This window comes from Balaenoptera borealis, assembly GCF_965194805.1.
Source record: "Balaenoptera borealis genome assembly, chromosome: 13".
In the NCBI taxonomy this organism is placed as follows: Eukaryota; Metazoa; Chordata; class Mammalia; order Artiodactyla; family Balaenopteridae; genus Balaenoptera; species Balaenoptera borealis.
In genome coordinates this window covers 11,637,707-11,662,020 of record NC_138870.1, presented here as the reverse complement: position 1 = coordinate 11,662,020, position 24,314 = coordinate 11,637,707, and the positions used below count along the sequence as shown (strand labels likewise).

Genomic DNA, 24,314 nt, shown 5'->3' with positions numbered 1-24,314 from the left:
CAGACTGTTTCACCATCCTGCTTTTCTCCATGTGAAGAGATTTTTTTTTCTCATATTCCTCTATACTCTGTATTTTTAAATCTCCTTTCAGCATTCATATCCCATCAGACCCCAGAACAAACATTCATTCGGTGTCCTGCCTTACTGGACCTCTCTTGGCCCAGGCATCTGAATGAAATCCATCACTTCCTCGTCAGTGCCAACACTAAAGTGGTTTTCATGCATTGGCATTAAGCAGTGAATTACTGGCTAAAAGGCGGGACAGAAAGACGTCAAAGTAGCATCATTTGAATGTTGCTACCCCTCTCTTGCTCAGTTTCTCCTCCCAATAACACTCATCCCTGGAGTGGACCGTACTGTCTAGTATTCCCTAGCGCTCTAGGAAGATCAAGGAAGTAGCCGTAAGTACAGATAATGGGATCTTCAAAAATTACAAAAGTAAAACTTGATAATGGGAAACAACCAAACAAGACCAACATATATAGAGAAAGCGATTACCAATCTCCCTCCCCACCGAGCCTCACACACCCTCCAACCATGCTTGGTATGGCAGACGCTGTAGCTTTTTACCAAAATGTGTTTGTGCTTCACCTTGGGGTTTACAGCTGGACTCTGTTTTCCAGCTTCTCTTACAATTAGGCGTGGCCATATGACTGACGGCTAGACAATGCAACGTGAGCAGGAGTGATGGGTGCCGTAAAATCCTCCCACACAAGCTCACCTACGCTCCTCCTGTCTCTGTCTAGCTGGAATGGAAACACCTCCATGGGGCCTTGAACGCCTCGTGTTCAAGGTGGAAGTCTCCGCTGGCCTGGGTCCCCACATAACTACATGGAGGAGGCTTCCCTGGCCACCTCAGTGCAGTTACATGAACTTGAAATAAAATTCTATTGTGTTGGACTTACAACACATTTCACAGGCTATTTGTTACAGCAGTTGGCCCACCATAGCCAATCCACCAGATGTTGTAAGACGGTTTTCAGTATGTGTATTTCTTTCCTCTCCATTTTATTATACAGTCAGCCCTCTGTGTCTACAGGTTCTGCATCCTCAGATTCAACCAGGATTGAATCCAACCAGCTGGGGTTGGTTGAATCCGTGGATGTGGAACCCACAGATACAGAGGACCAACTCTGGGACTTGAGCATTCATACATATGGTATCCTTGGCTGGTCCTGGAACCAATTCCCAGTGGATACCGAGGCACGACTATAAGCTTCTGGAAAGCAGAGTCTGTGTCGGTGCCTTCTGTGTCCCCGGCAGGGAGTCTCACACAGAGCCTAGCCCAGCCCACGTGATCAATAAAGAGTTGTTGGTCAGAGAGCTTCTCTCTACCTTTTATTCTAGGACGAGTTAAAACATGAGTAGGAACATGGCCAAATCATACGGGTTTTTCATTTTGCTTTGAAATCCATCTTGGGAATGAAGGGTCTCTCCTGTATGTACAGCAGCTCAGAACTGACATGGTCAGCGAAGTGTGACACACATTTTTTGTTATCCATAAATGGATTATCTGCTGTGGCCCGGCTCTTCCATCATCTCAGCATATTCCTCTTGTCAACAGCTGTGTAGTAGGCGATGAGAAGGGCCCAGAGCCAAGGGAAAATGAGAAACAAGTGGGGGAGGGTTTGGGGGTGGGTGCTTGTGTCGCTGGGTGTGAGTCGTGAATACGTTCTGCAAGCAAGGAAAATGTTGATTTTTTTTTTTTTTTACTATTATGTGAATTTTCTTATCTATTATGAGACATAATCAAGAGTTGAAATAGAACTATTAAAGTTAAGACCAGGTAGGGTTCTGAAATAACCCCTATCGTAAGCAAAGATGGAACTTTATCAAAGCAGGAATGTGTCAGTTTGGCCTCACATCTCTTCGAGGGAAGAAAAGGCACTTTATTTCCACCAGTTGGCTGTAGCCAGGCAGGTGACACATGGTAAATATTAAAATCCTCATTGTGGACGGGCATGAGTTTTACCCTGTGGTCCTTGATTCCTTAGAAGAAAACCCCATCCTTCATCCTCAGTTGCAGCGGCCAGTGTCCTCATGAACCTCTTACTACCATCCCCACCCACTCTACTTCCTGCCTCTAAAGACCCAAGTTTGAAAAACGATGGTCTAAACCAGTGGTTCTCAAACTTCAGTGTGCCTCAAGTGTGTTAAAACCCAGATTTCTGGGTCCTACTCCCACAGTTGCTGATTCACAGGGTCTGGAGTAAAGCCTGGGAACATGCATTTCTAACAAGCTCCCAAGTGATGCTGATGGGGCTGGTGTGGGGACCACACTTTGAGCACCACTGGTCTAAATCCCCTCAGCCTCACTTCACGTTAACAAAGGAATCTGCAAATGGGCCCAAGTGCGACAGCCTGACAAGGCCTAGGATGCCGGGCCGTGAGAAATTCCTTCCGCATAAAGCCAGAGCAAAGCTGCTCAGGGCAACTCAGTGAAATGTCACCTACCACCATTGGCCCCCAGTGGCTCTCTCTCTTGCTTCCCCATATTTTTTCCCTCGTTTCCCCTTTAGTAAAATGAAGAGGTCACCATAGATGAGTGGTCCTCCATCCTGCTGCCCAGGAGAATCACCTGGGGAGATTTTTTTTATAATACTGTTGTTTAGACTACATCCTGCAATTCCAAGACTGGGGGTGGGGACAGGACCCAGGAATCAGCATTCTGATAGCTTTACAGGTGATTGTAATATACAGCGTGGTTGAAAAATGACTGAAATCTATCTAGACCACTTCCAGATCTAGGAGTCTTTGTTTAGCTCCCCCCACCCCCCCGCCACAAATGTGGAGTCTCACCTGGCCTCTCTGTCCCTCCAGCCTCTGCGCAGACCTAACCCTCAAGTCTCCCTTGACTCTTTGCCCTGACCCTTCACTGACTTCTCCCTGTGCACTTTGTATTCTATTTGCTGGGTGGCACGAAGTCACTGCATACCTCATTAACTTCCTCTGCTTAATTGGGCAGAGGACAAGTCCCAAACAACTGCAGAATACATGGAAATTCACTGACAAAAACATAAACAATGAATTAAGAGCGCTTTTAGAACCCCTAGGAAATGTTAACTGTGGAAGCAGAGAAGGACCCATTCCTGGAAAGTGACTTTGACTCGTAAAGTCACACTAGAGCTGGAACAGTACACATTTCATTTAATATTGACTCCATATTATTTATTCCCTTAGGCTGGTCCAACCCCATTTTGTCGTGATCCCGAAAGATTTCACACATACAGTTGGCCTTCCGTATCCGAGGATATGAGTGCTGACTGTACTATGTTATTTTATATAAGGGACTTGAGCATCTGAGCATTCCTGGATTTTGGTACCTTGGGGGCGGGGGGCACAGTCCTGGAACCAATACCCCGTGGAGATCAAGGGATGGTTGTACTTTATATTTACCATAACTCAGGTGAGTACAGTAAATCTCTCTTTCCTAAATAATCCTTTATCCTTTAAAGAAGCAAAATGAGTTAGAAAATGGAAGCAGTGGTCTGCGTGCTTTGGCTTTTCCCAAACACACTTCCATTGCAACCATGAAGACAGTGGCAGTGAAGCTGGTGGCTTTGCCTGCTAGGAATTAGAGGGTTTCTATTTTATTTACCTGAGTAGGTACAGATTTGGAATTTCCACATGCTAGTGGGGTACAACCTAACATCACTTTACTTTTATTCTGATCCTTTGTAACTTGAATTAGAAACACTGGAAACTACTTTTTTTTCTGGACTGCACTTGAAGCTTTAGTTGGTGGAGCCTTTTCAATTCGGTTGTCATCCTCAATGAGGTGGCTTTTTTTTTTTTCCAGTCAAGTGGCTTTAGATGAGTTCGGTGAGGGGCACTGAGGCAATTTAGTCGTTTAATCCCACCATGTGCTTTGGACAGAAATCAAGGGCCAGGGACTGGTGCCTGTCTGCTAACTAATCCTCTGTGTCAGGCATCTGGAAACCCGCCTCCTCTGCCTTGTCTGAGTTGACTAATTAATTAAGCTGTGTTTGTAAACAGGCCTTTTCTCCCCCAGCACTTTTTTCATCATCTGTTTCTTTAGCCGCAAGCTGGTGACCCCATTGAATGGTAAACAACCTGGCCAATAATTTTGCTTTCCTAGGGGCTGAGGAGTTTTCATTTGGAGGCTGCCCAGAGCTATACAAGAGGCCCGAGCTTTAGAGGGAGGCAGACAAGGATTTGAATCCAGTTCAGCCATTTATTAATTATTATGTGACCACAGGCAAATGACCTCGCATCTCAAAAGGTCAGTTTCCCCATTTTTCCCCTGCAAGACCTACCACTTAGGCCAGTGTCTGGCATATCCTCAATTTAAATACCTCTAAATAAATTAATACCTTTAAACATCAAGGGTATTTTCTGCTTGATACCACCTTGACTTTGTGCAGGGAATAGTCAGTTTCAAGACATTTCCACACACACTATCACATTTGTCGCTCTTGAACCCCTTTGGGGGAGTTTTGGTAAATGTTGTCACCCTCATATTTTACAGATAGAGATTCAGGCTCAGGAAAGTAAGGGTCAAGTTCCCACAGCTGGTTAGAGCCAGAGGCCGAGCAAGTGTCCACACTTCTGGTCCAGTGCTCTTGCTTTGAGACCAGGTATCCCCCTGGCCTTCAGTGGATGACGTAAAACTAGATTATAAACACTGGAGAGAAAAGGAAAAGAGTTATACGAGATATCCCAAGAGCACCTTGTACAAGAAAACAGTAAGATACCACTGACATGAAAGGTGTTGAAATACCTATTAGAGAAGTATTATTTGATACATGGAAACATGATGACTGTTTAACTTCCGAATTTCCCTCACTGTCCCACCGGCTTTTGTTGGTTCGTGGGTAAATTGCTAGTCATAGTTATTAACTAATTCAACAACATTAATACTTACATTTGGACAATTTGTTATATACATTGGATTCTTCTACCAGCCCTGTGAGATTAGCAGAAGTAGAATATACCTGTAAACATATATACGTAACTTCCCATATTGCTGATAAAGAAACAGAGTCCAAGAGGTTAAGCGATTTGTCACATTCCCAGGACTTGTCAGGAGTAGGGCTGGGCCTGAAATCCAGGATTTCCATCTCTAGGTTTAGCACTATTTCAACAGTACTACAATTAAGAAGGACTTACGTGAGCACTGTACTTATTTATATTAAAGCACTCTAAAGGACTTTGTGCTATTTTGTCTTCTAATTCTATCTCCATGTGTCTTTCTTCTTGCTTCTATCTTCTTCATTGGTTTTGCCAGCTACACAGAGCCTTTTCCTGAGGTGGACATACTTCAATTAACCTCTGCTATGTAACAACAACCCCAAAACCTAGTGACCTGAAACAACTACCATTTTATTACTCGTTATTCTTTGGGACAGTTTGAGTTGGGATAAGCTGGGTGGTCCTTGGGTTGGTTTCACATGGGAACACTCACCTGATGTAGTCATCCGGTGGCCCAACCAAGGGTGGGTAATCCATAATGGCCTCACTCGTGGGTCTAACTGTTGCTACTGGCTATCAGCTGGACCTTATTCTGCAGGTTTGCTCATCCTCAGGGAGGCTGGCCCAAGTTTTTTCAGAGTTGTCAGCAATATGCCAAGAAGGCAACGCCCTTTGCACTGTCAATCATCAGGTCTCTACATGTGTCACATTTTTTGCTGTCCTTTTGGTCAAAGCGAGTCACAAGGGCATGGCTACTGAGACATGTGATTCATTGGGTACCACTAATATAATAAACTACCATAAATGGGTGTAAAAAATAATATCCACCTTATAAGACTACAGTGAGAATTAAATTTGATAATCCACGTTCATTGCTTAGCACAATCCCTAACACATAGTAAAATGCTCAATAAATATTAGTTAGTATTAGTAGTGGAATCACAGTTAGCCGTTATTAGCTGCCAAGAGCAGATTCTCCTTTTGAAATCCCATTCATTCATTTATTCAACTAACCTAGTAATACTGAGTGCCCATTGTGGTACTATTCTCTATGCTGAGCATTTGGGAAAAAAGAAATAATATTTAGTCTCTGCCATTGAGGAACTCATAGTCTACTGGAGCAGACCAGACACGCAAGCAATTAAATATAGCGTCGTATGGCAAGTTCAGTGACGGAGATTTGCACAGGGTATTTGGGGAGTACCAAAGAGGGATACCTAACCCCTTAACCCAGCCTGGGGGTGTGGTGAGAAAAGGCTTCTTGATACCATATGAGCTGAATCCTGAAGGTTGAGTGGGTTTCATCCAGAAGAGCAGGCGTTTAAAATAGAGAATTACAGCATGAGTGAAGGCATTAGGTAAGAAAGAGAGTAGTGTGCTATTATCAGAGTGAAAGGCTAGGAAATCTGAAGCGATAACCCAAAAAGAAAGCGGGAAGGCAAGAAAGACAGAGAGAGAGAGAGGGAGAGGGAGGGAGGGTGGGTAGGAACGGGAAAGATAAAGGGAAAGTATGGGGAACAAATGTGTCCTCTCCCAAGGAGGTTGGGTACTTTTCTGTAGGTGAATGAGGAGGCACTGACAGCCTTTGAGAAGAGTCGGGATGGGGTCAGATCTGTATTTTAAGAAACCTGGGGCCAAGAAGAGGATGAACTGGAGGAAGATAAGACTGGAGGGGGCCAGGGACCAGCTAGGAGTAATCCAGAAATCCAGGCAAGCATTAGAATATTTGAGAATGGAGGCCAGACTGAGATCCTTTCCTGCCATTTCCACCCTGCAAGGCTGGGGGAAGGCACTTCAGTGAGAAAAGGAATGACTTTAGATATTCTAGTTTAGGATAGCATAGTCCAGAATATTCTGGAAAAAACCTATTTTCTACATACTTAACAAGTGTATGCCTGTCCACAAAATGGACCTTTTCTGGCTAAGGAGGGGTGGTAGACCCTGGACAGTCTTAGAGTGTTCTTAGTAGGAATTCATTCCTCTTTTGCGGGGCCTTAGTGACGTGTGACCACTCTGTTCCATGAATGCTACAAGGGACCTTCTTGGACACACATCTTCACGATTTTTTTCTTTTATCTGTGGTCTAATCTTTTTAAACTTTAATGCGTTTTCAATGACTTTGATCTCTTCTATTTGTGTTCCCTTATTGCCTCAGTTATTTTTATGTGCCTTATCAATGTTTATGCCTTGTTTCTTTTCATATATATTCACAACCTTATGCCTTGGATTTCCTGGGTGATCACGCTCTCAACTATGCTGCTTCATTGTCCCTGAAAACACATTCATAATCATCAGAGTTTACTTCAGATTTGTGGTCTGGGAAACATTGTCGTTACACTTATGCAATGTGTTCCTTTTCCAGAATCCCTCCCATTACTTTCCTTTTGGCTCTCATGTTCGAGCACCCCACAGTGCTGAAAACAGCTCTCCGCAACCTCACCTGAGAAGGTCCTGCTTCAGTCCTGGGCATTTTTTCTAGCTCCTGAAGATTTGCACGAGAACCCGATTTTGCTTGTTTGGTGGGTTCACTCAGTGTGCAACATTTGCTTCATTTTTCTTAGTGTCCTGAGATGTACTTGTTACAGGTGCTAGCCTTATGTATCTAAGATTTATGGGTAGATTCTTGCATATTTTCAAACAACCTTGTCTTTAAATATTAAATACATTTAAAATTCAGAGAGGGGACTTCCCTGGTGGCGCAGTGGTTAAGAATCCACCTGCCAATGCAGGGGACACGGGTTCGAGCCCTGGTCCGGGAAGATCCCCCATGCTGCGGAGCAACTAAGCCCGTGTGCCACAACTACTGAGCCTATGCTCTACAGCCCGCGAGCCACAGCTTCTGAGCCCACACGACGCGACTACTGAAGCCCGCGTGCCTAGAGCCCGTGCTCTGCAACAGGAGAAGCCACCGCAATGAGAAGCCCGCACACCACAACGAAGAGTAGCCCCCGCTCTCTGCAATGAGAGAAAGCCCGTGCACAGCAACGAAGACCCAACGCAGCCAAAAATAAATAAATAAATAAATAAATTTTAAAAAATTAAGTGAAAGATCATGATGGACGATGTAATGAAACTCACCAGGAGGCCAAGGGTAGAGCAAGCAGGGAGGGAGCGGTTCAGTAAAGCATTATTTGAAGAGCAGTATAATCACCTCTGGCTTCCAGAGGTCTCGCACAACAAGCTGGTGCTTTCAGGGTGGTGGCACTGCTTCCACTTAGTGTCTTTTGTCCTGCTGCTGCTCTGGGCCTCTAGGACATCTGATACTATGGCGGGCCCGAGGCACATGGGCTGCCTAAGGAGAACAGGGCGGGTGGGCTATTCTGGATCAGTACCATTTACTGAGCATCATTACTACATGCCTGATACGATTCTTATGTGTCTTTTATCCAATATTTGAGGCAACATAGAGGAGTGGCAAAAAGCAAAGACTCTGGTATTAGAATGTCTGGATTCAGATGTTGTTCCTACCACTTGCTTGGCTTTTGAAACCTCTATATAAGGATCTTATAAGAGCCTTCTTGTTATAAGCTCTTAATCCTGGAAAAGGATTTGTGGAAGGGGGCCATGGAGAGTAGAAAAGGAGATGGAGGGAATGGAAATAACGGGACCTGGCAGCAGAGTTTAGCATGTGGGCCAGTGGGTAAAAGGTACTTTGGTATACTTTGGACCTGCCAAGTGAAACTGGTTACAAGTGGAGACCCTGTGATTGTCCAAGTAACCCCTCCCCACCTCCCCAAGGCCTGGGGGCCAGAAGGGGATGCAGCCACAAGTCACTGTGGGACTTGACAACAGGAACTCTGCTGATTGGCCCTGCCTACACCCCAGAACCTGAGAACTTGAGGGGAAGCCTCCTGCTTCTCCTTGATCCCATGCAGGGGGTGCTTATTTAGGAATGGCGGTGGGATCTGCCTGTCACTGGTGACGCAACCTACTTCCTGGCCCCTGAGATGTTCACAGAAAGTTGGTGATAAACACCAACCACCAGCAGCATCATTTACTCAGGGCTCACCAAGTTCCGGGCATCTTGCAAAAGCATTTTAGATACATTATTTCATTTAATTTTCATCAAAACCTCATGAAGATAGTTGTAGTTATTATCTATTGCCTTTTATAGATGAGATAAACAGTGCATTATGAGGACTGTTTTGATGATAAAGAATAAATATCCAACTTGAATGAACTTAAGCAAAAGGCAGATTTATTATAAGGATACTGGATTGTCTCTCCAGAACCCACGATGGGAACATGGCTGAGCCTCCAGAACACTGATCCTCTCAGGTACCTTGCTCACTCTCTCACTGGGATGTGCTTTCCTCTGGCCACTGGCTTCGTTCTTCTCTCTCCCTTGGCCAGTTTTCTCCTAGGGTGTGAAACATGGTGGCCCACAGCTTCTGGGATTTTTTTTTTTTCCCCCTCTGAGGCATTTTATTTGCATGTATGTATTACATACATGCTAGAAAAAGAATCCAAGGATTTTCCTTCCTGTGTGTTTTCATCTTGCTTCTTCATGTTCCATGATGCCAGATGAGGTTATCAGTACAATGAAACCAGACTGATGGGATGGGAGCAGTTTATTCTGCCATTTTTCTGGATCTTTGAGTGGCATATCAAATCTAGAGTTGAACACTCCACACTTACTTAGCCTGCCTGTGAGGTTCACAACAATTTTCCCCACCCTGTGATCATCGATGATTTCAAATTCGCCAATGTAACCATGCTTCATCGTCACAGTTAGAAACCTGACAGTGACTTTGGAGCACGGCCTAATAAGAACCTGTCATTTGCCTCTCTTTTCGGCATTGTTGATACTCGTGAGAGCATCAGCCGGGACATTCATGGGCACCACTATGGCGGCACGGAAAGATGGCGGAAAGAGCTTCTGATTTTTACATATGATAGCTTGTGCTACTGGGGAAAGACTGACTTAACACTCTTTGTTCCTAAGGCCAAAAATCCCAAGGATTTGACCCAATCGGTCAGGTGCCCTCCCCTCAGCTGTAGCTGGGTCAGAGGATGGACTGGGAGATTTAATAACATGGTCATTCTCAGAGGACCATGTGGTTGGAATCGAGGAAGGGGCAGTTCACAAAAGGAGAGACCGAGCTAAGCAAGAGGGGTGGGGGAGAGAGTGAGTTAGGGGGTCAGGCAGAGGATGGCTGGTTGGTAGACAGAATAGCAGTTATCCACAACCCAGAACTTAAAAGGTTAGGTAGCCCCTGCCGAGTCACACGCAACCAAAGCCAGGACTCAGTTTAGGCCTTTCTGACTCAAAGCCCTGCATTTAACTAAGATGACAAATCAGAATGAAGTAGTGGAGTGAGTGAATGTATGAATGCACACATCCATACGTGCATGCATGCATACAGTCACGCATACATATGTAAATACCAGTGAAGACCTTGCCAAGCCAGGGCTCAAATCCAGGAAGTCACATTCAGAACCTTCAGGCATTGTGCACTTGTGCTCTATCCTTCCAGTTTGCAATCAGAGGATAAAGGTAGCAATGAGAAGGGAACTTGATGAGGAGCGATGTCCGTGACTAAAGCCTGTAGCCCGGTGCCCCGAAGCAGGTTGTAACACCACCCGCATCCATCAGTCAAGTCAGGCATTCAGTCAGCATCCCAGCCCTGGTGAGCTGGGTTCTGGAGCAACCTAAGCCCTGGGCGTGTTGCACACATGTCTAGAGCCCCATGATACAGGAGGAAGTTGACTCAGAGGAGGTGGGACCTGACTTGGTGCTGTTTAGTTCCAGAGGTCTCTGCCTGGTCCCACATGTCCCAGAGGAGATGGCCCAGGTCTCAGTCTTGATGTTCAAGAAGAGGGCCTTTTTTGGAAAAACTTGGATCAGAGGACAAGGTAGATGGGGCTCCGCTCTCAGTAACTGAGCCCCTCTGAGTCCCAGAATGGACTCCGAGGACTGCTGTCCAAGGATGGGGAGATGGCTTGGGAGGTTTCAAACCCTCGGGCCAGAAAGGCATCAGATACTCCAGGAAAACATGTTCAATCTTTCAGCTTAGTTGAGCCTGTTGAGCAAACTATTTACAATATGCTCTGACCTAAAAGAATTACTACGCTTTCTAAACTAGCCATCTTGCCCCAGGGAGGGGTTTATGGGAGAGGAACACCTGGCTCGGTGGCATTCGTTGGGTTCAAGGCCTTTGGTAAATCTTGAAGGGTCGTAGCAATTTTACTCTCGTGATCTCTGTTTTTATTTGCGCCTGAATGAAAATATTGCATGGAACCGGAAGAATGGCATGGAGTTTAGTCTGACATTTTGAAACAGATCGCGTTAAGAGTTTGAGAAGTTGGAGTTGGTTCTGGGAGGAAAGTAGGCACACTGAGAGTTGCTGTTGTTGGTAGTAGGAGTAACAGTAACAGCAAGGAGGGGAAGGAGGAGGAGAAAAAATAGCAAATACTGCTTGCATAAAACTACTGCGTGCCAGGCCCGGAGATGAAATAACTCACCAAAGGTCACACAGCTTGTCTGTGCCCTGCCTCCTACTGCTACTATCCTGCCTGTGCCCCCCACCCTCCATGGACTCCAGTTGACACTTGCTGTAAAGTGTTTAGACACAGCCGTCAGTCCCAGCTTCTGGGAGGCTTAGGTGACTGCGGGGAGGCCGTGGAGCTGCAGCAGACCCTCTTCTCTCGGATCACGGCAGGGGAGGAGTAAAGAGGTCAGAAATATTCTCTTGGCAACATGGCACAGTGCAAGAAACACGGGCTTCCAGAGTCAAACAGATCAGGGATGACGTCCTGGACCCTCAACGAGCCTCAGTTTCTGTGCCTCTACTGTGGGCATCACAGTACCCGCCTATTTGGGAGCTAGTGACAATGGAATGCCATCACTCTGTGTGAAGTGCCTGGCACAGGGCCTGACCCAGAATACACACGGTTACTCTAATATTATCGCATCTCTGCTTGTGGTGTTATCTGCGATGACCACAGCTGTTCTCTGGTGCCGAGGGAATCAGCACCTTCCATTCCCGGCCCCAGATTCTACCCCAGCTCGCCACTTCTCCATTCCTTCACTCTCCAGAGCAGGAGAGATGGAGGGAGGAACCGTGGAGAACAGGGACCACACAGGGGGCGATGGGCAGTGGCAGCAGTGGGTCTGCACAACCCCCAGGGAGCCCCAGGCTCTCTCGGAGGGGCAGGGGTCAGCCAGGGATAGCAGATGAGGCCTGAGATGACAACTGACATCTCAGTGCCACTGGGAGACCCACACAGGTGCCAGGCAAGAGTGGCTGGATGGGTCTCCCTTTGGCGTGTGTGCCCAGAGCCACCAGTCCCCAGCTTAGTACGTGTCAAGGCAGTAAAGGGTCAAGGCAGCACGGATCAAATTTGAATATGGAAATTATTTTCTAACACATTTTTCAAAACACTAGCTTTCCAAATCTAGACATCACCGAGTGTGCACGTGATTAGGGCAAGGAGCGCAGCAGATGTGCCGTTGTACGTACAGCCATCCACGTGGAACTGAGTCCGCCCAGGGCACTCTATAATCTACAGGCAGAATTGAGAGAGGCAGTGTGTGACGCAGCCCTTACCTACTACAGCCTTTCCGTGGACGAGCACTGGACTGATATCTAGCACTGGAGGCTTTCTGAGGGTATGAAGTATTTGTCCCCCGGTGACACATCAGTCAATAATTTACCGAGAACACACTTGTTTCAAGCCCGTACAGGGACAGAAAGAGGTAAATAATATAGTCTCTGCCCTCGAGTGCTTAAAGTCACATTCAGAGACAGAGATTTTAATGTAATAGCGCAAGGGAGCAGTTGACCCACAAAATGATTACGGAAGATCAAACAGAGCTTCTTCTCTGGCTGGGGATGGACAAGCACGGCATCGTGGTGGTGCTGAGGCCTGAGGAGGGCTGCGAAGGACGCAGAGCACTTGAGAAACGTGGGAGGGGCTGATGGAGAGAAGACCGCGCAGCCCAGAAAACGAAGCTGCACGTCGACCGCACGTAGCGTAGACAAAGCTCCGTGCAAAGAGTAAGAACAAAGAACTCTGTGGGAAGACATAGAAAACAAACTTATGGTTACCAAAGGGGAGAGGGAGGGAAGAAGGGACAAATAAGGGGTATGGGATGAACAGATACAGACTACTCTACATAAAATAGATAAGCAACAAGGATTCACTGTATAGCACGGGGAGTTATATTCAACATCCTGTAATAACCTGTAATGGAATATAATCTAAGAAAAACCAACTGAGTTACTTAGCTGTACACTTGAAAATGGACACAATATTGTAAATCAACTATCCTTAAAAATAAATAAATAAATAATAGTAAAGACCAAAATATGACAGAGACAAAGCCAAATACATCATGTCAATTAATATAAATGAGCAAAATTTAGGTATTAAGACAAAAAGACTTTCAGGTTGGTTTACAGAGCAAAAGCCAACCGCATGCTATACTCTAGAGACACATCTAAAACAAATTTAGTACTTTTATACTTCTTCCCATTCCCTGACTCTTAGTATATGCTGTTTTATTTTCCATTGTCAAGGTTTATAACACACATTTCATTGTATAACCTTAGTTTTTCTAGTGTTTATTTCTAGCTCTACATTTAAATTAGTATTGTAAATAACACTGCCAAACATTAACATAAGGAATGCTATGAGAGTGGGATAGATCTTTTTTTTCAAGTAAGGGTGGGAAATCAAGCGTTCGGTATAAAAAGAGACATATTTTACTTTGACAGAAAGAAGTAAAAGTAAAATCTTGTGCATAAAAAAATACCAAAAACAGTCAGAAGACAAATCTTAGAGTAGAAAAATATTTCAAGCACATCTGACAGATAAAGGGTTACTATCATACTATACCAGGAACTTCCTACAAGTAGATAGGAAAGACCGACAACGCAACAGAAAATGGGTGAAGGGTGTGACTAGAGGGTAAAAGAAAGAAATCAAAATGGCTAACAGACGTGCAAGGGTGCTCTGGTTTACCGTGAGTCAAGGAGATGAAAATTAGAGCAATTAGATACCATTTTTTATTCTTCAGATTGGCGAACGTTTAATAGGGGTAACAACCTAGTGCTGGTGAGAATGTGAGTAAGGCGCATTCTTGTGCTTTGCTGATGGGAATTTCAGTTACTCTAAACCTTTGGTAAAGTAGTCTGGCAACATCAAGCACATTTGAAAGCACAAATATCCTTTCATTCTACTTTTGTATTATTGGTAATTGATGCTTTGGAAATACCAAGATATGTATTCAATAGTATGCATTTTTGTTAAATTTGGGGGGAACATCCTAAATGTTTATCAATAGGGATATGACTGAATAAATTAGGATGAATTCATTATTAGGAAGTACTATGCAGCTATTAAAAGGACTCAAGTCTGCCATCTATTGAGTTGGAAGGAAGCCCACGATGTATAATTAAGTGGGAAGAGCACGTTTGCAGAGACATGCATACTATGACCTGGTGCCATACATACATACATACGTACTCACAGATGTATTTTGTATGAATAGAGAATGGATGGTCATACACCAGAATATTTACTTGCTTATGAGGAATGGAGGGGAGGGATGGATGCAGAAAAATAAAGGTTGAACAAAATGAAGTGTTATCAGACACTTAACCTTTGAAAATCCTCAGAGCTGAGATGTGTAGCTTTGGGGGAGGAGAAATAGGAGTGCCCTGCTCTCCTCAGATTTCTGTTCTATTAGGACTCTCAGGCCTGCCCCAGGGCATGCCCCACACATGACAGCTGCCTGCTTGACGCCACTTTGGGACGGGATGGGGTGCAGATCGGGGCTGCTTGGCAGAGACTGCTGGTCCCTTCGGCTTGCTCAGGGAAATTACATGTAGTTTTCAATTTTGCATTCTAACAGTCAGACGAAGGCGTCAAATAAGCAGCAAGCGTTTAGTGTTAGATCCAGATGTCATCTCCAGCAAGAAACAGCAATGCTTTGACTTGGGGAAAATAACCTTTGACGCCTAAAGAGGCTCTACTAAGGGCTTCCATTCCAGCATCTTGAGAGATGACTTTGCCTGCAGATGAGAGAGGCTGCCCGGGGAGAGCAATGCCCTCTGCTCTCTGGGCAAGGACTACGGTGGCCTTCACAGAAGCCATGCCCTGCCTGGGCTCCTCTCCTTCTCCCCGAGGACACGCTCACCAAGGGGACAGATTCGGGGGCTTCCAGAAGGAGTGCCGCCCCTGTGTGTCCCAGCGTGCTGTTGGGTGCCAGCTTCACTGCCGGTGGTGGGGGAAATCTGTTAGCAGAAGGAAGACTTTGACGTCTCCCATCACCACAGATTGCTTCTAGAATTTTCCTAAGGGAAAGCTTACGGAGTAACACGCTGTAGGTTTGTGAGGTAGACTTCCTTCTGAGGAGAAATCCCCAGCTGAACAGGTGTTCAGCTTGTACTGAGAGAAGCAACCAGAAACCCTCAAAATGACTCCATGTTTTCCTGAGAAAACTAATCAGAGATTTTTTTTTTTTCTTGAGAAAGATGATTTCAGGTCTCAAGAGATCTTCTGAAATCTTAGTGTGGCAGGGAACTGCATTTTTTACAGACAGATGTTGTTGTTAAATGTGCTTCTGGAGATGTTTGTTTAGCGCTTTCCTCTGAGGAATTCAGAGTGCTTTACAGACATTTTCTTCATTATTACTTAAGGTTTTTTTCTTCCTCCTGAACATATTTTACTCTCGACTATAAATTTTTCATTCAGTTTTTCTCACTGAATTTTTTCTGAAATATTTCCTGTTAACCTCATTTCCTCCTACTCTGCATATCCAATATGATATACTAACGCCAGTTCAGACACCCTAGAAAAGAATTCAAGATTTTTCCTTTCGGAATCTCAGGCTTCTCTTTCTCTATTTACCTTTACAAACTTTCCCATTTTTAGTACTTTCACTATACTTTTTCCCCCTTAAAAGAAGAATTGCTTGAAATATGCCTTGTTCTTCCACATAAATAGCCCCTATTTTATTTAATTTTAGTTGTTTACTTATTTCTAACTGTCTTGCTTCACAAGAAGTTGAAGTAATTAATTTGTGGTAACTAAACACATTCTTTAACATAAGCACTGTGTAGTGGCATTGCAAATCTGATATTCATAGCTGAGTTGTGTTGGGTTTTTTTCAAACCTGTTTCTCCTTTCAGTCCTGAAGGAATTTGTTAACTTTCTTTCTCACTGTAATCATCCTTGAAGATGGATGATTTGACTTGGGGAAAATAACCTTTGATGCCCAAAGAGGCTCTACTAAGGGCTTTCCTCAAAAAAATTCCTCAAAAAAAAAAGAATCAAGACTTTAAGACAAGCTAATCTTTTGTAGAATCAGATCAGCTACTTCCCTCCCTTTAGGAAATAACCACTAAGAACACCTTTTTACTGGGCTCTCATCAGATGGAAATGTAGTAGGGAGCCTGTGTCCTAAAGATCATGAAATTATGTAGAAGACACCTTAGCAATCACTCCCTATTTTACAGATGTGGAAACTGAGGCTCAGAGAATTATAGATATTTGTCTGCAGTCACAGAAATACTTAGAGACATATTCAGAATTTAGTTTAGGAAGGACTTCCCTGGCGGTCCAGGGGTTAAGATTCTGTGGTCCCAATGCAGGGGGCGTGGGTTCGATCCCTGGTCGGGGAACTAAGATCCCACATGCCTTGGGGTGAGGCAAAAAAAAAAAAAAAACAACTTACTATCCCACGTATATTAAAAGGATAAAAAATGAATCAAAAAAAGAATTTCGTTTAGGAGACAAGACATCTAAAAAGTCACGAAATAAGGGAGTAAAGAGCATGAAATAATGAATGATTTGGTTATTCTGGGCAGTGGTGATCTGGTAAATGTTTAACTGCGGGGGGCAGGGCTGGGCAGAGGCAGCCCTGATTTCATGGTGCCCACAACCAGTTTCAAACTACCAACCTGAAGCCGTCGAACAAGGAGTTGGGAACAGATTTATACAGTCTAGCTGGCTGTCAAGAGTAACAGAGATCTTCTGGCTGGAGGGGGCAGGTCTCTAAGGAAGAGAACTAAGCTAGACCGGTTCTCCCCACACGTGAAGGACCATCCTTGGTCTTCCCATGCAGCAGCTGCAGGACTCTGCAACTTTGCTCTTGCCTCAGCAGATAAACCACTCTTCACCTCCTGAGCTATCACTTCCATTTCAAGGCCCAGCTTAAAAAAGGGTCCCAGTCAAGCTTTTCCCTGACCCTTTCAGAAACAGTCACTTCTACTCTGAATCCGAGTAATTCTTTAGACCTTTTTTTTTTAAATCTATTTATTTATTTATTTATTTATTTATTTATTTATTTATTTATAGCTGTGTTGGGTCTTTGTTGCTGCGCGCGGGCTTTCTCTAGTTGCGGCGAGCAGGGGCTTCTCATTGCGGTGGCTTCTCTTGTTGCGGAGCACAGGCTCTAGGTGCGGGACTTCAGTAGTTGCGGCACGTGGGCTCAGTAGTTGTGGCTCATGGGCTTACTTGCTCCGTGGCATGTGGGATCTTCCCGGACCAGGGATCAAACCCGTGTCCCCTGCATTGGCAGGTGGATTCTTAACCACTGCGCCACCAGGGAAGCCCTCTTTAGACCTTTTATTAGGGTAATGACCAAAGCCTGACTTGATATTACTGTCAATCAATAGACAGTGTCTTTCCCCAGGGGACTGTCCTTGGAGGACAGGGACCGTGTCTTACTCCTTCATTATTATCCGAGAATCAGTGCAGGATGGTGGGTGGGAGCCCAAGCTCTGGAGCCAGACTGGTCAGCTTCAGATCCAGACCCTGTGCTCACTTACCTTGAGACCACGAGCAAGTCATCAGACCCCTCTGTTCACACCTGCAAAATGAGACATTAAATAACAGCCTCACTCTGACGATGCGTGAGCTTCCTGGATGTGTTTGGTGCTTAGCACATACTAAGCCCTTAGTAAATGTTGCCTGGTATTGTTTTCTCTAGCACACAGCCCAGCGCCTGGCACAGAACTGATGTGCAGTTGATGTTGGTTGCATTTCGTCGAAGTGAAGCAAGAATGTGATCCAGCTATCTTGACAGGAAGTTAATAAAGAGTGCTGGAGGAGACCTCATGAACAGATTATTGCTGGGGAAATGAGGATGAGATAGTAAATAAAAATCAGTTGATCATAGGATTATAGGATCAGAACCAAGCTTTCCAGCTGTGGTATGATGAACACAGAGCAGGGTGGGATCATCCATACCCTCCCCTCCCTCAGTGAGCTAGACGCCGTAAGTTTGTAAATATACCATTTGTCATTGCAATAGCTTGTGTAGACTGCTGTTCCTTGAAATATCTCCTTTTCAGTATTGTGCAGTTGCTTTTAAAAAATCTAAATGCTAGACATTAAGTATAAATACTGTTGAATTTTATTCCATTTCGTTCAGTCCATTATTCCAGTGAATTCATATGGCTTCCAACCTTGATTCTGCATTGCAGTATGTCGTCTATCCTTTCTAGTTTGTGTTATCTGCAGTTTGGTGAGCATGACTTCTGTTTTGTTTTCTGAAACACTACACAGGCCACTTCTAAAAACAGAGTCCCCGACATGTCACTAGAGACCTTTTTCTGTGTTGGCATTAATTCGTTAAACAATCTTTTTATTTTTTTTTTGGATATGGATTTTAGACTCCTTTCAAATCTATCAAGTATACAAGGATCTATATTATATTCCCTCTTGTTCACAAGTTTCATGAAAAAACTTTGCCAACATGCTATGTCTGCAGCATTTTTGTTTCACAGATATAGTGAGACTATCAGAGAAGAAAATACAGCCAGCTTGTTGAAACCTGTTCCTGATTAACCTATGTTGACTTCCAAAACTGACAGCTTCCTTTTCCAACTTTAATAAAGGATGCGTGTTTCAAAATAGTGAAGTTAACTGTATCAAGGTAGATTAGGCTCAATGCACAAATCTTGACCATCTAGGTGAGAAGTTTGGACACAATCCTGAGGGTGGTAGGAAGTTGTTGAAATTTTTGAATAGAAATTATATGATGAAATGATGTTTTGAGAAGAGCCATCTGGCAGCAGTGTCCACAGTGGACTCTAGGGGAAACCTTATGTGAAGTTTGAAGTTGCCGGCAGTAACCCCAAGATGGGCTGCTGGACCACTGGGCTAAGCTAGTAGCAGTAAAGATGGAAGAGCATACATTTGGATTAAAGAAAAAAACTCAGAGAGACCACTGGGGGAACATGATATCAGTGAAAAAAATAAAAATAGGTACCTTAGGGCTTCCCAGTCCTTTTCACATAATGGAACGTGCAGAAAATATCAGTTTGGCCACTGGGGTAACTAGGGCCGCTTGGAGATGGACATGACCCAATGTCATGGGCTCCCACGGCTGGGTCTGCCCTTCCCCAAGCCCCACCTCCCCCAAATCACAGGCAGAAGACGTTAAGATCTCCACATGGCTGGGGAGCTATTTGGACATTTTTGTTTTAGAAATGAGTAGTCTTAGTAATGTGAAGAAAAATAGACTTGTACCGAAATCAGGACCAACAGTACGGAAGAGACTATACATGTAAAGGGAAGCAAATGTCTGCTTCAGTGCATAATTCCGAACACAGAAGTGACATATGGCTACACACTTGGAAGAAAAGTAGCATCAGGGTTAATGCCAAACGAAAGAGCCCGGGCCACCGAGCCCCTGCCCGCGTTACAGTGATGCACGGGAACAAAGGCAGTGGCTGTACAGGCCTATTTGGGCATGGAAGTAGGCAACACCTACCAAACAGGTTGGGGGGAGGTATAAACCACACCAAGGGAGGCACTAGGTAGAAACTTAGGAGTAGACAAAAGCAGTAGCAAAGGAGTGAATTTTGGTTTTGTATTAATACGGAAATCTAAGCCATTTGCTTGAAAATTTATGACATGCTGCCCATTTGTTGCTCCTTGTTGGTTTTCGTAGTTCATAAATTAAGTCGTTTCGTAGTCCTGGTGCCTCACCTGTGCTACTAATTTGTTTCGCTGCATAGAGGAAAGAAAATGCAGGAACTTGCCATCGCTAATTCCTGGTGATAACTGAAGATGTTTGGTTATAGAAAGTTAAAAGGCGTTCCCTCTTTCTTCAATAAACTCAATGACAGGGTGAGAGCAAGAACCTACCAACAAGGCGTGCAGATTCTATTATAAAAACAGGAACGAATGGCTCTTTTAAAAAAGAATGGAACCCACACATTTCTCGCGATGATTGGCAGCAGGGCCACCACGTGCGTGATGCCAGGGGCACCCGCCTTTCACACTGGAGTACGTGAAGTGGAGGCACACAGCCCATGTGGCCACGTGTGGCAGCTCACAGAGAGACCACTCTGATCCCCCCCCGGGGCGCCCACCCAGCCCAGCAGGTGCGTATCCGCGCTGACCTGTGACGTTCATCACCCCCTCGACCACACTCCCTTCCCCAGCCCAGCTGTGCTCTATTCTTTCATCCTGACTCACCATTTTATTCCAATTCACATGCACACAGTTCTCCACGTGGCTTCCCACTAGACCTCTGGCAGAAGCCAAAGCACATCCTCTGGCTCATTTGCTCCAGTCGCTCTGTTGACCTTTCCAAAGCTATTTGCTGCTCTCACCGTCCTGCTCCTTGTTACGGTTAAGGAGAAAACACCAATAGGCACTCAAGGCAGGAAGCTCTGGCCTCTTCCCAGCACTGGGACAGGCTTCAGTTTTAGCACTTACCACACGGTGCTGTAAACATTTGCTTACATTTCTGACTCCTTCACTCAGTGTGAACTTGACAAAAGGGCAGAAAGATGCTTCTTTAAGCCACGAGGTTTAGCAGAGTGCCGGGCACATGTTTGGTAAGTGGGTGAGTAGATGAAGAGCCTACCTTTCTTAGATTTGGACACAGTAGTCTCATCCTGAGCATGTGGTCTAAGGAGGATTTGTCTCTATTGTGGACAATGCCTGCATTTTTGGACTTCGTTTAACAGCTTCCCAGGGGATGCCAGCAGAAGCGGCTCTGTCTCCGCCAGTGGTTTCTGAGTGCTTGTTTATCCCTGTGCAGGTGGGGAAGTGGAAAGACAAGTCCCTGCAGATGAAGTACTACGTGTGGCCCCGAATGTGTCCTGAGACGGAAGAGCAGGAGGACGACCATCTGAGCATCGTAACGCTGGAGGAGGCCCCGTTCGTCATTGTGGAAAGCGTGGACCCTCTGAGTGGAACTTGCATGAGGAACACGGTGCCCTGCCAAAAGCGCATCATCTCTGAGTACGTGGCCTGGGAAAGTCAGATTTGCCCCAGCTGTCAGCACCTGGCTGGGATCCGAGGCACAGAATGAATTGGGCACCATGTCTGAATTTCGTTACTGTTGAGCAGTGGAGTTTCTGGCAGCCCTGTGGTCTGGCATCTGGTTCTGTCCGGATCGTGACCCGGGAGAATTACTGCTAACTATGTTATCGTTTCTGGGGCCTTGCGTGGTCTCAGTGACCAGGACCTCAAGTTCGTGGAGATTTAAGTTTACATTGGTGTTGAAAGATGTTATCTGAGGCCAGCATGTCTTTAGAAACATTTTTGGAAATAGATAAAATTAATCTATGCTGATAGAAGTCAGGATAATGGTTCTTTTTGGTGAGGGTGGGAAGGGCCTGGACGGGAGAACAAGAGGCCTCTAAGGTGCTGGTAACTCTTCTGTATCTGAATTTGGGTTTTCTGGCTAAATGGGTGGGTTCAGTGTATGAAAATTCATCCAGCTGAACCCTTAGGATATGTGCACTTTCCTGATATATATTATACCTCAAAGGAGCATTTAAAATTATGAGAAAACATGGTCCAATATGATGAGGTAATGAGATTATTGCAGTTCTGTGGTCTGATTTGTGTCCTCACCCGGGCCTGACATAAATTGTGCTGAGCTGTGAAGGAGGGCCTGCTTTGTGGTTGGCAAGGGTAGTATTTTGCCTCTTGTATAAAAGCCTTGTTTTTGTTTTTTGTTTCTTTACCTGGTTAGAAATAAAACAGATGAGGAGCCAGGTTACATCAAAAAATGCTGCAAGGGGTTCTGTATTGACATCCTTAAGAAAATTTCTAAATCTGTGAAGTTCACCTATGATCTTTATCTGGTTACCAATGGCAAGCATGGGAAGAAAATCAATGGAACCTGGAATGGTATGATTGGAGAGGTAAGTGTCAAGAATTAAGGGCCATTTTTGTCTTTCATTTATTTTGTTTCATTTAAATATTTTTAAAATGCTCATTTTATAAATTTTAGAAAATATAAAATAGTACAGCTGACTCTTGAACAACATGGGTTTGAACTATGTGGTCCATTTATAAGCAGATTTTTCTCAATAAGTATATGGTCGGCCCTCCTTACCTGTGGGTTTTGCATCTGTGGATTCAGCCAACCGCGGATCCTGTACTGTGTCTACAATCTTCAGTTGGTGGAATCCGCGGATAAGAAGGGCTGACTTTGGGACTTAAGCGTCCTCAGGTGTTGGTATCCACGGCGGGTCCAGGAACCAATCCCCCGTGGATACCGAGGGAAGGCTATAAATGAAATGTACTGTTCCCACTATAAAAAGGAAAGCACTTTAGGGCCCCAAGTATTTTCTGCATGGTGTGGCCCCTTGCCTTCCTGGATGCCCTAACTGGAGCCTTGCGTCTTTCTCCCCAGGTGGTCATGAAGAGGGCCTACATGGCAGTGGGGTCGCTGACCATCAACGAGGAGCGGTCGGAGGTGGTCGACTTCTCCGTGCCCTTCATAGAGACTGGCATCAGTGTCATGGTGTCACGCAGCAATGGGACCGTCTCACCTTCTGCCTTCTTAGGTGAGTGATGGGCTTGCAGGCATGAAGGATATGGACACAGGGACAGATAGAGGGAATGAGGAACAGGTGCAGGAGCTCGTGGCCAGGCTCTCTCAGCCAGGAGCTGATTTTTCAGGAGCTTCCCTCAGCCAGGGATTTCATTTTGGGGACCTCAGAATTGATCATTCTCCAAGATGAAAACTGCAGAATACCCTCAAAAATAGGAAGGCATGGTACCCGGTAAGAAAACAGTACAGGACCGGTAACCAGGGGTCCTACTTGAGTCTCACTCCTGCATTTGACCTTGAACAAACTTGCTCCATCCTGGGACCCAGTCTCCTCATCCATAGAATAAGGCATTTCGACTAGCTGATCTCTGAAGCTGCTTCCTGCCTTAATAATGTCTAATTCTGGATATCATTCAAATACCTGTTTGTTTCAAATTAGCTTCAAGAGTGGAGCTCAGTGCTACCAAAAAAAAAAGGTTTTCTGTTTTCACATGAATTTTTGGAGGCTTTGCCAGATAAAGCTGCTCTGATTCTCCCACCCACCGACCCCATCCTTCCCCATAGAACCTGTACCTCACTCTCCAGCATTACTTATGTGTCAAAGCCTTCCATATGATGTAAGACTGGGTGAGATGAGGCCAAGATTTCAATTAGATGAGGTCTTTTGTGAGCTCATACCCCATATTTTTGGCAGGGGCTGTGAGAGCAAGGGATTGGAAAAGAAAATGTCACCTTGAAAACCAGACCACTGGGCTAGGAGATAGGAAGCTGGTTTGGTCATAAACAAGCTGAAAGCCCTTGGACCGGTCACAGTCTCTCTAAAGGATACCAGCACTTTTTTTTATTGAACACTTGCTATGTGAAGGCCCAGGCATCGTTGTACAAACTTTGATTATATTACTTAATTGACACTACTATAATACCCAGTTTATGGCTTAGGAAACTGAATCCTAGGTTATGCAATTTTCCAGCCATCTCTCAGCTAGTAAGGAGCAGATCTAGGATTAAAGCCCAGATGTGGCAGCCCTTGCAGCCTGTGTTTTAGTACACATGGGGGCATTTCAGAGCTCGACTCCTAAAATCAGGAAACAGTGCAGTGGGCCGAGACTAAGATGTGATATAAAATGGAAAAGCACAGACTTTTGCCTTCAGAGCCCCTCTGTTCATAACCTGGCTCTGCCACCTTCTGAGTATGAACTTACAAAGGACTGGGACCTCTTAAGTCTTAGTTTACTGCTCTGTAAAATAGATATAATAATCCATAATGAAAGGGCCATTAAAGGATAGTAGAAACTATGTGGTGAAAGTACTTTCTAAATTATATAGACCAACACAAACATTTTTTGTATTTTGTGTACTGAAAGTTGCTCTGGGCTTAATGGGGGGAAAGAAAGCATAGAGACAGTGCTTTTACTCAGTTATTTCCTAATCTTGGACAAACTGGGATCAGAGTAGGATTTCAATCAATCAGACCCAAGGAGGAGAGGGTCTCTATTCCACCGTACAGAGGCTTTGAGTTGTACCTTCCACCCTCGCATCTCTGGCTGCCACCGAAAGGTTTTGCATTTTACAGTCGGTGTGTGCCTTATCAAGGTCCCTTTTAAATTAATTAAGTGGCCAGGCT

The 24,314-nt window shown here is 44.8% G+C and overlaps 1 protein-coding gene and 1 pseudogene across 2 annotated transcripts in view; one reads left to right on the top strand and one right to left on the bottom strand.

Annotated features, from left to right (window-relative positions):
• Positions 1-24,314, top strand: part of GRIN2B (glutamate ionotropic receptor NMDA type subunit 2B) — a 697,821-nt gene that overhangs the window by 614,153 nt on the left and 59,354 nt on the right. Inside the window, exons 12-14 of the mRNA XM_082352572.1 lie at positions 20,942-21,144; positions 21,884-22,055; positions 22,550-22,703. Of these exons, the coding sequence (XP_082208698.1) occupies positions 20,942-21,144; positions 21,884-22,055; positions 22,550-22,703 (529 nt within the window). The remainder of the gene's footprint in view (positions 1-20,941; positions 21,145-21,883; positions 22,056-22,549; positions 22,704-24,314) is intronic.
• On the bottom strand, positions 7,983-20,563 carry LOC309610147 (small ribosomal subunit protein uS8 pseudogene; annotated as a pseudogene). The gene is made up of 2 exons (XR_014249710.1): positions 20,371-20,563; positions 7,983-12,948 (listed from the first exon to the last, which is right to left on the bottom strand). The product of XR_014249710.1 is annotated as a small ribosomal subunit protein uS8 pseudogene (transcript).